Raw genomic sequence first — 13,017 nt, forward strand, 5'->3', positions numbered from 1 at the left:
TCTCTGTGATCCTGTGATTCTGTGATCCTGTGATCCTGGGCTTGTTAGATCACCTGGGAGTGTGGCTTCCTCTCTAGTCCCAATTACTCCCAGTGTTGGGACAAATGTTAGTTCCTGCTCATCTCTGATCGTGGGTGTGTCAGAGCGCTTGTGAGTGGAGCCTCCTCTGGGTGTTGTGGGACTGACTGCGGAGCATGTGCCCAAGGTCTACTCTGGAACCCAGCCCAGACAGACCAGAAGGAACCCGAGTCACTGGGCTGGCAGACTTCCTGTGTGCCTGGTCCTGCTGGTCCCAGTTACTCCCAGTGTTGGGACAGATGTTGGTTCCTGCTTACCTCTGATCCTGGGTGTCCAGGATTATTTCTTAAGGACTAATTTGTAAATAAAATTACAGAAAATATACTCAGCCTCAGTAGGTCAGAATACATTTAAACCAATTTGCTTGATCATATGTACACATTTATTTAGTCTTGAGTTCTCTTGCCCTTTTATAAATATAATGGTAGGACTTTTCATGGTATGGTAACGGAAAAGTAATGGTATCTCATGGCTGGTCATGTCAGTCAGCTTTCTGTCTTTGTAACAGATGCTATGACAGCTTATGGAGAGAAGCTTTATCTGGGGTCATTCTTTGGAGGTTTTAATTTGTAGTAAAGCTGATGATCTTTTACTTTTGGGCCTCTAGGAGACAGCACATGTAGTGGAGAGTGGGTGGAGCAAAGCCATCACTTCTTGACCAGGAAACAAAAATGAGGAAGAAGGCGCTGTCTGCTCCCAGAGCATGTCTCCAGTGTCTCGAAAACTCCAAATATGACCTCTCTCTCAAAGTTCCCATTGCCTCCTTATAATAATCAATTAAAAAAAAAACAGTTTTGGGCTCTAGTGAAAAGAGTAAATGAATTATCTACTTAGCATTTAAAATGATTTAAATTCTTACTACTACAGTATGGTTAAAGATTTAATGAGGAGACATTTTTGAGACAAAAACAAAAACAAAACCCTGAGAATAAAAGTTCAAATAAAGTTAAAATTAAAAACTATTTAAAAAATTAAACTAGGATAGAAAAATTCCAGTGCATAGTGAGTAGTTGTACAAATCACTCTCTGAGTTCAGAAGAGAAAGATAAACATATGAATTGCTTAGAGGTGTGCTGTTAGATCTGCAGTGGGGAGAAATGTCTTGCGCATGTCCTGCTGAGCTCTTGATGATGCTCATATAGTACAACAAATGCAGTAATTACAGAAAGCACAGTAGAAGTCCTCTTCGAGTTAGGAAACTGAAGGAAAAATTTTCTGTTGAAGTCTTTCTGTTTGCTTTTTTTAAAATTCTCTCTCTCTCTCTCTCTCTCTCTCTCTCTCTCTCTCTCTCTCATATAATTACAGGGCCTTATTATGTAGTCTTTGCTGACCTGGAATTTACTGTGTAGACCAGGTTTTAAACCCTGAGATTCACCCAGCTTTCAATTTTTTTTGAGACTTATTCATTTTATTTATTTATTTATTTATTTATTTATTTGTTTATTTAGGTTTTTCAAGACAGGGTTTCTCTGTATAGCCCTGACAGTCCTGGAACTCACTCTGTAGAGCAGGCTGGCCTAGAACTCAGAAATTCCCCTGCCATTGCCTCCCAAGTGATGGGATTAAAGGCGTGCGCCACTACTGCTCAGCTCGTTTATTTATTTATTTTATTTATTTATTTGTTTGTTTGTTTGTTTTATTGAGACAGACTCTCACTGTGTAGCCCTGACTGGCATGGAATTTGCTTTATAGACTGGGTTGGCCTTGAACTCACAGAGTTCCATCTGCCTCTGCTATTAAGTTGTTTCATTGTTTTGTTTTAAACTCTGTTAATATACTGTGCAGGGTATAATTTATGCGGTCTTCTGTACTGTATGCAACCAAGGCTGTATCTGAAGGTGCCCACTGAGCAGTCTAGGCAGACCCTTGTCATCAGTAGGGATGGAATGCTGACTAGGAACTGCTTGGACTAGCTTCTCAGCCGTGCTTAGTCTACAAAAGCAGTTATCATCCCTTATTCTTTTACATTGAATATCCAGTGTTGTCTACCATTCTTTTGTATAGAAACTAATTATTTAATAATGTCATGTACACTTCAGATAATTAGAAAAGTAACATGCCTCAAAATCTAGAGCAAATGGTTTTGCTTGAATTTCTTCAAATACTGATAATACATTTTTTTCTTAACTAGCTGGATCATTTTCTGAAATTTATTTAAAATAGAAAATTATATAATTTATAAAGCATAATATATCAAATACCCTAGTTATTAAAATTTCTATAGTTAGCAATAGTTCACAGGAGAAATTGGAATTGATTTAACTGTTACGAAATTATTAGTAGTATTTCTTCAATATTTTTAAATCTTTGAGAATCTCATATAATGTATTTTAATTATATCTCCTCCTAACCCCCATCCCTCTCCCCATATCCACCCTGTATTTCTTATACCCATGACTGCCTTCCTCAGCAGGTGGCATGTGTGGGAGGCGAGAGTGGGGCTGGGAGCAGTGGGGCCGCTCAGTTGGCTTGTTAGACTCTGGCTGCAGGTTGGCTTTTCTGACTTATTCTCGTCTGCGGCTTATTGTGCAGGACAGAACTGACAAAGAGTGCGGTGCTTCCCGAATTAATAGAGCTCTCCAGGGACGAGAGTGGCAGTGTGCGTCTTGCTGCCTTTGAGACCTTGGTTAACATGCTTGACATGTTTGATGCAGGTAAATTCTGTGTGTGCAAGCATCTTTACTTCTGAAAGGCAATTTTTTCCATGTTTTCCATTGCTTGTAAGGAGAAAGGCTGCTTGAGACTTTTCTGTCAAGTGTAGAGTGTCATGGGCATTCCTCTCTAATGTCTTGTGTGCTTCTGCTCTTACCATCCTGGAATCTGGTGCTGCTGTGTGCTTCCTACTTCTCATTTCTCTCTTCAGACCATAACTGGCATATGTACAAGTTGAAGAATTTGGCTTGGGAGTAGCCCTTAACTTAATTTCCTCAGCCAACTGATGTTAAGTCCTGACGGTAACATGTCTAAATGACTATAACATGATTATTGCATGCCTGAGAGAATTCTTTCTTAATATTTTAACGCCAGAAGTCTGGCATTAAAATGCCATTGGAGGAGAAATTTGGAGTAGGTAATTCAGTGGGGATGTGTAAGAATGTATTTCTTGATCTTATCCAAACCCAAGGCACAGAACAGATAGCTAGCTATTCTACTAAGCATGTACCCTACCTAGATTGATGCCGGCTCTAGACAGACAAGTATTTCATCAGTGGATGTTAGCCCATGACAAGGTAATGCTTAACGGGTCATATGTCAAGACTGAGGTGCTAAACTCAACTGTATAATTGTAGGGTTAGGCTCACTGGGACTATCAACATTTGATCGGAAATAGGGCCTCTGAAAGATTATTGCAATATAAATGATGATTTTGTATAAATATTTCAGAGTGGTCATTGAGGTAATATGATGAACCACAGGTTTTTTTGGTTTGTTCTTCAAGTTCTAAAACCATTTTATTCTTCATATACTGAAGTTTCTCCTGCTTCATATAATGCTTGCTCTGTTACTCAAGTATTGTATTGATTTCCTTTAATAATAACTGGAAATAAGGCTCTGAATTGTGATGGTAATACAGTCATAATAGCATGGCACCTATGCCTCTAGTATAGCTTTTCACCCCTCAGTACTGACGCATGCCTGATGGCTTAATCAACTCTGGGAGTTTTCCCAAGTATCTGGAAGTGAGACTTAAATATTGCTATGATATCAAAAGCATATGGCCTAAGTGGATACATATACTTAAAGACTATGGAAGAAGTGACAACAGTGAATTTAAGTAGACAGGTTAGATTTCAAGTTGACTTTGATAAAAACAATATTAAAGTTACAGTGTGGCATGGGAGGAATGTAAGAGAGAACTCGAAGTTTCCTGGGCCTGCTATCCAGCTACTTAAATTGAAAATGTTGGAGCTCTTCTGGTAATTCACACTCAAGACCCCATTTATCCAGTTGTTTAATTGTAGTGGCCCTATGTTCATTCCCATGTGGCTCCTGTACATGTCCGAATTCACAGTTTCTGGTGATCTCACCCCTTGTCTCCAGTCCCTCTGTCACCGCTGCCAGGTATTTCTCTCATTAGTGAAGCAGAGTTGTTTTTCTTCTGTAGCATGTGTGTGTCTTAGTTTCCACAGGGTAATGTCAACAACTACCTCTAAACTATATATTGTTTTGTTTTGTTTCCCAGATGACAGAAGTCAAACTATACTTCCCTTAGTGAAATCATTCTGTGAAAAGTCTTTCAAAGCAGATGAATCAATTCTGATTTCTTTATCGTTTCATTTAGGAAAGCTATGCCATGGACTCTATGGTATGTTACATGGGGGTTGCAAGCCTAGCTGCTCTTCTCTTTGGCTTCTACTCATTTCATTCAATTCTTTTCAGGTAGCACTTGCTCTCAAGTATGCGCAGCCTTAGGAGAACTTAGATCTTGGCAACATAATTTAGAGCATATTTAGAAATGATGTTTTCACGGATGGCACCTTATTTGAGAAGTCAGTGAGTGCAGCCCACAGAATTTCTGGGAAATTTGTATATTTAAGATGCAATGTGCTAATAAAAGTTCAGGATGCTAGCTTTTCATATGCAGAGAGACTAACTTTAAAAACCATTTCTGGAATGATAAATATAGCATGTGAGTAAGTAGTTCAGCTTAGAATGTAGACAGCACTCAGGAGCCATGTTATTTGAGCATACTCTTGGCTTATTGTGATCATAGAAGAGTTAAGCTCTTATCTAGCATAGTGATGTATTTCATGTGGGTTGCAGACATCTGGTAATTGGGAAATGCTTTACAGTGTCCACTACATCCCTGGCTCTGAGAGAGTTGATGACTGTGGAGCTCTCCCATTGATGAATAGTACTTCTGATCACTCTGGCATCTTTCAGGCTAGGTTCTTTAGCTCCTTCTCTGTAGATACATGACATTTTTTTCCTGCATAGACTTTAAAACATATACCATAAGTACACAGCAGTATTTTAAGAATGGTCCTGATGATGATGGTATCTTAGTTTTCCACAAGCTGTAGAACTAATGGAGACGTAATTCCTGTTTTCTGTATGTATTTTTAAAATTAAAATATTAATTTTTATTTTTATTTTTTAAACTTCTATTCTTCTCTCATTATATCCCAACCAGAGTTTCTCCTTCCTCCAGCCCTCCAAGCCCTCTCCCTTCACCTCTTGTCCCTCACTCAGATCAGCTCTTCCTCTATTTCCCTTTTAAAAAAAGATCTTCATATAAATTATTAAAGTAAAAACAAGGTGAAAAAAATATGACCTGCTAGCTTTCTTCAGAGTATTTGTTTGCTCATTGCTGTAACTATGAACCAACCATCTGTAGACATTTTGCTTTAATATTTTGTTCTAAACATTTTTATTGTACTCTGAGTTTCTTTAAAAAAATTTTGTTTGTAATTGAAATGCTGGACTCAGGATTTACATTTGTTTTAGGAATTTTCACTCCAGATCAGCACTTAAGATTTTTGGAGTTTTATAAGAAACTTTGTACACTGGGATTACAACAAGAAAATGGCCATAATGAAAACCAGATCCCATCCCAAATCGTAGAGCAGGAGAAGAAATATACTTCAGTACGAAAGAACTGTGCTTACAACTTTCCGGTAATAAAATACTTGCTTATGCTTTTTGGGCGTTTTGATTATTGCATTAAAATATATGAGTAGAGTAAATTAAAATATTGACATCTTTGCACTTGTGTTTAGCACTGTGTCTAATTGTATAGAGGTATTAAGTAAATTTTGATGCAATTTATATTTCTTTGTATATAATTTAGAATTATATTTATGCATTTGGTTTTTACAAATAATATTTTATCAATATGCTTAATAGGATGTGATTTCCATGTTAGCAAGATGATTGTATCAGGTATTGATGCATGTTTTTCTCTCCTTCCCATTCATCTCCTTCCACCTCCACTAGGCCATGATTGTTTTTGTTGATCCTAAAAACTTCCACATGGAACTCTATTCTACATTCTTCTGCCTTTGTCATGACCCCGAGGTACCAGTCAGATACACTATTGCTATTTGCTTTTATGAAGTAAGTCTAAGAATGAATTCCATAGTGCACATGTTGATTCTGTGTTTTTTAGATACTGTTTTAATATTCTCTATACTGTGTTTACAGACTTGTTATAAGATAGACTCCATATCTCTTTCATGGCATAGGTTTAAGTCTTATTTTTAAATTCTCATAATTTTCTTCTTAGTGTGTTTACAAAATCCATTTACATAAACACATTATATTCATTTACTCATTGGCCTATTTTCAGCATATTTAAACTAAATATTTACTTTAAGCCAGACATTATGATAGCTATAATTTAAAATGATTTGTCATATTTATACTTTACCCCTATGCTTAAGTAGTTTTAGGGTAAATGGTAAATTGAGTAACAAATTATTTACACTTACTGCTTTTACTGCAAGTGAATTTTTATGAGCACAGCTTTTAGCTTCAGCTGTTCAGCTTTCTATAAATTATGTACAAAACAAACTTTTATGATGAACATAATTAACTTTTTTCATCTTTGAAGTCAGGGACCTGTTTCTAAGAAAAACAGTAAAAACACATGTACGTAACAGTTGCCAGATATATGACTATTGCTTGTCTCATCGCTGTGACAAGCTACCTGACAAAAGTAACTTAAGAAAGGATATGTTAGCTCACAGTTTGGGGCACAGTCCATCATGGTGGGGAAGGCCTGGTGGCAGAAGCAGAAGGCAGCTGGCTATATTGGGGCCACCGTCACAGCAGAGAGCAGTGAGTGCTGCTGGCAGCTCCTCTCATTTATTTAGTCCAGGACCCCAGGCCATGGCACAGCGCTGCCCCAGTTGGAGAGTCCTAGTCTGCTTCTCTGGTGCTCTAGTAAGTACCATGACTCAAAGCAACTTGTGGGAGAAATGGGTTTAATAAGGCTCACACTGCCAGATTGTAGCCCACCATGAGGGAAGTCGGGGCAGGAGCTCAGATAGGTGCTGGAAGCAGAAAGTATGGAGGAGTGCTGCTTCATGTGCTTGCTCTGTGGTTCTCTCAGCTAGCTGTCTTACATAGTCCAGGCCTACCTGCACAGCAAATGCTGTTGCCCACAGTGGGCTGGGCCCTTGTCAATTATCAATCAAGACAAGACTCCACAGACCATAGCTACAGGCCTGTGTGATCTAGGCGGTTCCTTAGCTGGGCTTCCTCTTCCATGGTGACTCTGTGCTGAGGAAGTGGACAACTGAAGTTAAGACAGGATGGGCTTCCCACCTCAGTTAATTCAATCTAGAAATTCCCTCAGAGATGTATGCTGAAGTTTGTCTGCTAAATTAGTCTAGATTCTGTCACGTTGACAATCAGTATTAACCATCACAGTATATAAGCTATAACTTGTCTGTTCAAAGTAGTCACATGACAGTCTCTTTATAATTGATATGATAAAATATTTTCTTTCCTTATAAATTCTATACTAAATTCTTATTGTCAATAGTAATATTTCATTATCTCTCTTGCACTGTATCCTATGTCAAGGCACTACTAGATAAGCTGAGAGAGTGCAGGGTATTAATAACATCATTATAAGTATTATTTAAGATGCTTTGGACTGTTGAGTCATATTCTTTGCTTCTTTAAAATGTCACCTTTCTGGGGCTAGGGAGAGGGCTCAGTGGGTAAAGTGCCTGTCAAAGTGTGAGGATTGGAGTTCAGATCCCATGCAAATCTTGGTGGGCACGGCAGGCAGCTCAGGAGGCAGAGAGAGGGCCTCTCCAGAGCAGCCTCCTTAGCTATACCAGCTGAATCAGGAGCAGTTCTAAGTTTAAATGAGAGACCTTTGATATATAAAGTGGAGAGTGATCAAACAAGACACCCAACATACTGCATATGCGCACATACAGGTGAGAATGCATATGCACATGCATATGATGAAAAAATTTTGAAACTAAACTTTCTAGTATTGATGAAATGTATATTCATACTACAAAATATAGGAAATATTTCACTTAAATGACACAGTTATTCAAAGCAATCCAGTGTTACACAGTTAGTTGTATCACCTCTATAGACTGACCCACAAAAGCTTACTTTTGGAGGAGGAAAGGGACTTCCTATTGGAGATTGCAGGGTATTTGTTCATTTAGGTTGATCAGCATGCACTCTTCAGAGAAAATTGCCCAGGAGTGAGGTCTATGCAAACATTAGTTTCTCTTATCTCCTTTGTTTATTAATCTTTGATTTTAGTTTTATTTTGTAGCAGACAAAACAGCACACACATGCACACACACACATTCACACACACACACACATTGCACACACACACACACGCACACACACACGCACACACACATGCACACAAACACGCACACACACGCGCACACACACATGCACAAACACACGCACACACACATGCACACACACATTTACACACACACACACACACACACGCACGCACACATCAGTATTCTTGTAATAGGAGTCACTGTGGAGATGGCTTTTTATGTATTTTATGGATACCTAGTTTTCATGTTCTTGAAGTCAGACCTAATGTGTGTAGGCTAAGGGTAATGTTTAGATCCACCAAACAGGACTTATTTTGCCCTTTAAATAATAAAAATTCACCACTGTGCTTACAAGATTTGATAATTATTATGACTTATTCTGTTTTTCCAGAAAATGTCATTTTGAAAATATTTCTAACAACTTAAAACAACCCAAAGTGAAAGATTTCAAAATACATTCTTTATTCAGGCATCTTCCCACCCCAACCCCTATAAACAAAACGATTCAAACCCAGTATGCTCTATCTTCCTTTCCCACCCTTTAAAAGGTAAAATACAAACTGCTGAGCTCATCTTTGTGGGTTCTGAGTTTGGTTAGAGGAACTATACCAAAAGCGTTGGTGTAGACCTGCTCAAGCCCTGTCAGTTCCTCTCAGACTGAGGATAGGCTCCGACAGCGGTGAGGAAAACTGTTGTGCCTTGTTGGGAGTTACACAGCCAGCGTCACTAAGACTCTCAGTTCTGTTCTGTCTTGGAGAAGCTGGAGTGGGAAGAAAAGCCTGCATGCCCCGGGTATTCTTTAAGGCCCCTTGAGAGCTCTCAGACTCAATTGTGAGGGGTGGCTGTGGGTTGTTAGGGCCGACACAGAAGTCCTACCTCTGGGAACCCATCCTTTGTACTTGCCCTCCCTCCCCTCTTATGCACATCTCACCCTGTACCCACCCATGCTAGGTTGGCAGGAAACACATCTATGCAGCTAAATTTACTAGAAATTAATTTTATAGTTATGTTGTTACTTATATCTATTTTAGAAGTATTTAATAATAATAATGTAGTTAAAATATATATCTTAGTATTCTGTAGTCTCAAATCTGAGAAATTTCATTGTTGTGTTTCAGGTATCTAAACTTCTGAGTTCTGGAGTACATTTAATACACAAAGAACTGCTAACATTGTTACAAGATGAGTCACTGGAGGTAATATAAGTTCCCAGTCTGGCATTTACTTCTTTTATGTTAAGTCAAATTATGTCACTGCCCATGTCACTGTGTCATTGGGAAGATCCTAGAAATTAGGACTTTCAGTACATCTGGTTTTAAAGTGAAGGTATGTATTGTTTATGAAGGAAAATTAGAAACGCTGACAAGTAGACAAAAAAGAAGCTTCAGTTAAATCGCTGTTGGTATTTCGTTACACTTTTGGCTTTCCTGTCAGGTGCCCTTTTCTATTACAGGTTTTATTCACACTTGTAATCATAAAACCTTTTGGAATTTAGCCCAGCGTTGTTTTGAGAGTATATTTTATCTTACACATAGACTCATGAAGATTTTGAAATTCTTCCATCTGATGCTATATAGATGGCACATTCTATTCAGCAGAGTGACTCTTAGCTTGGGAAGCTTAGCTACATCAGCGGATATAGACTCCTTCCCAAAGTTAGAAGGCTATTTTGAGTATGTTATCTTTCTCCAGTTTAGATGAATAGAAGCTACACTGATTTTTTTTCTAAAAAAAAATATAATAATAGGAACACCAAAAATGTTGTTTGGTCAGTAATATTTTCTTCTATGTATAAACTGATTTGTGGAGTTAACTAATTTAGACGATAGACAATTATCATTATAAACACAATCAATATCTCTTTAAAAGGTTCTAGATGCTCTTATAAATAACCTTCCAGAAATCTTGGAACTTATGTCTACTGGTGGAGAAAGCAGTGTTCAAGAAAATAAGGTAAATCCTATTTTTCAACAAAGCTGGACGTTTGTCATCTTATTCTGCATGGTGGTTGTAAGGAAACAGCAGAAGAATGTGTGAGAGACATTAAAATAGTTGTTGCCCTTGTGCTGGTCAGTGGATGCAGGGATGCACCCAGCATATCCCCAGACAGCTAGTGTCCAACCCTCTGTGTGTCTGTCTGTCAGGATGCAGGGATGCACCCAGCACATCCCCATCCAGCTTTAAGATTTACGTGAGGGGTCTAAAAAGATGGCTTAGCAGCTAACAGCTCTACTGATCTTAGGAGTAAGGACCTGGGTTCTATGCCAGCATCCTTATCACACAGTGCACAGTCACCAGTAACTGGTCTCCAAAGGAATATAATGCTTCTTATGGCTTCCTTTGGCACTGAACTCGAGTGCACCCCCATCACCATGCATATGCATAAAATTAAACAACAAAAGTGAATACATATATAAGTATATATATACGTATTATACATACATATATATACCTACATATATATATATATGTATATGTATATATATAAAGTTTACATGAGTTAGTTACACTATGAAAAGGAAGGATGGGTTACATCCCAGCTTGGAGCCATATTTGGCAGGATTACCATGAGTTACTGACAATTGATTGGAAATATCTTAAGGTTTTAATTTCTGTTCTGTTATAAGGAATTTGGAGGCCCAAAAGTCCTAGGCACCACGTACCCATATTTTCCCAAATGGTGAAGTAACATAGGAATAAGACCTTCCAAGTTTCCAACTTTTTTCTCCTCAGGCTGTCTTCTGTGCTTCTACTGTATGGGTGACACAGACAGGTGTAGATTAGTTGGAAGGCTCTAAAGGAAGGCCCTTTTCAGATACAGTGTTTCTAATCACTGAACAGTTTTTTACAATAAGCATATAAGCAGGTGAATAAAAGAGCACTTGCTGCATAGCCGTGCCTGTGGCTGTGAAGGCTGCCAGTGTTAGCTGCCCTCTACAGTTACTACATAATAGTTCCAACTACCACAACTATTGATGTCTTTGGAATTTGGATTCATATTTTCAGTATTAATAATTATTATAAGTATAACAAATAGGACAGTAGGGAAGAATTTAGAGGTCAAGCTTGGCCAGTGTGAAGTGTAAGGAAATTTTTGCTAGTTAGAATAATTGCCTTGGTAACCAACCTGATAACCAACCTGTCAGGAAGAAGAACAGTCCTGGTTCTAGAGATTTCATTTTCTGGTGCCATAAATTTTACTCAAGCATTGTTTTTTAAATGTTTGGTTCTGCCCGATAACTACTGCTCAGTGACAACTGAGATGCCTTCTAAACTCTAAAGTCCTTCTCTAGTGTATGTTTACTCCAGGCTGCAGTTGATGAACTTAGTCATCATCACTTAGTCACTGTTCTTTCCCTGGGTTTCTTTGCAGTTTTCCTCACTGCCAGACCTGATTCCAGCACTCACGGCTGCTGAGCAGCGAGCTGCTGCCTCTCTGAAGTGGAGGACCCATGAGAAGCTGCTGCAGAAATATACCTGTCTGCCTCATATCATATCGAGTGACCAGATTTATTACCGTTTCTTACAAAGAATGTTCACCATCATGATGACAAATGTGAGCCCCAATTCCCCCGATTGTTTGAACTTGGGAATAATTTTGTCATTACCAAGGATTCTTCACTTTTTCAAAATACAAGAATGTCAGATCAGCTTGGAAGGGTGGCATTTCCCCAGGTCCCAAGAAGGGGAGTTAAGTCTCCTCTGCTCCTCTGATTTGCCCTTTGGTCTTCCACCATTTAGCTATAGGGAGGTGTGAACAGGATTTCAAATATTCTTTGTCCACTGCCAGAGGATTGTGGATAACTTACCTCAAACTTTTGTATCAATTTTAGAAGCAGTATGTAGACAACCCAGTGTGCCCTCAAATTACCACATAGCTGAAGATCACATTGGACTTCTGATTCTCCTGCCTCTCTCTCCAATGCTGAGATTATAGGTGTACAGCACCATGCTTAATTTATATGGTGCTGTGGGTTGAACTCAGGGCTTCATGTATGCATGGCAGGTTCTCATCCTGCTGAGATACAGTTCCTGCCCTTTACCTCAGACTTGTTACAATTCACTGGACAGAAAGATCGACAGGACTCTGTAATGTCAACTGCAAAAAGAACTTGCACTTTGCTGTTTCTTCTGTTGTCCCACGTCAGCATCTCACATCTGTCAGGCCTTTACTCCCATGGCTTCCTGCAGGTCCCTGTAGTCTGGTGCTGTGTCTGTTATAGTGCCTAAGGACAGTTACACGGAAAGTATGTAAGCCTTGGGGTACAGCCTTCCATTCAAGGAGAGGAGTAACTTTCTCTCCATACAGCTAAGTGGAGCCTTACCAAGTTGTCCACCTTTATTTTTCTTTATTTTTTTTCTTTATTTTTTTTGAGACAGGGTTTCTCTGTATAGTCCTGGCTGTCCTGGAACTCACTCTGTAGACCAGGCTGGCCTCAAACTCAGAAATCTGCCTGCCTCTGCCTCTCAAGTGCTGGGATTAAAGGCGTGCGCCACCACCACCTGGCTATTTTTCTTTCTTTCTTTCTTTCTTTCTTTCTTTCTTTCTTTCTTTCTTTCTTTCTTTCTTTTTTGTTTTTTTGTTTTTGTTTTTGTTTTTAATTAGATATTTTCTTTATTTACATGTAAATTTCTCCATTCCCAGTTTCCCCTCCAAAAAACA

The 13,017-nt window shown here is 38.7% G+C and overlaps 1 protein-coding gene across 5 annotated transcripts in view; it reads left to right on the forward strand.

Annotated features, from left to right (window-relative positions):
- Ppp4r4 (protein phosphatase 4 regulatory subunit 4) overlaps positions 1 to 13,017 on the forward strand; it is a 94,169-nt gene that overhangs the window by 56,937 nt on the left and 24,215 nt on the right. For all 5 annotated transcript variants that reach the window (XR_004114207.1, XR_004114206.1, XM_031356074.1 and 2 more), the window contains exons 8-14: positions 2,611 to 2,732; positions 4,262 to 4,384; positions 5,527 to 5,696; positions 6,016 to 6,135; positions 9,473 to 9,550; positions 10,224 to 10,307; positions 11,728 to 11,910. Coding sequence is in view for 3 of the 5 variants with exons in the window: in XM_031356074.1 (XP_031211934.1) it covers positions 2,611 to 2,732; positions 4,262 to 4,384; positions 5,527 to 5,696; positions 6,016 to 6,135; positions 9,473 to 9,550; positions 10,224 to 10,307; positions 11,728 to 11,910 (880 nt within the window). In the remaining 2 variants the exon portion in view is untranslated. The remainder of the gene's footprint in view (positions 1 to 2,610; positions 2,733 to 4,261; positions 4,385 to 5,526; positions 5,697 to 6,015; positions 6,136 to 9,472; positions 9,551 to 10,223; positions 10,308 to 11,727; positions 11,911 to 13,017) is intronic.

The sequence above is a fragment of the Mastomys coucha genome, unplaced genomic scaffold, assembly GCF_008632895.1.
Source record: "Mastomys coucha isolate ucsf_1 unplaced genomic scaffold, UCSF_Mcou_1 pScaffold6, whole genome shotgun sequence".
NCBI lineage: Eukaryota > Metazoa > Chordata > Mammalia > Rodentia > Muridae > Mastomys > Mastomys coucha.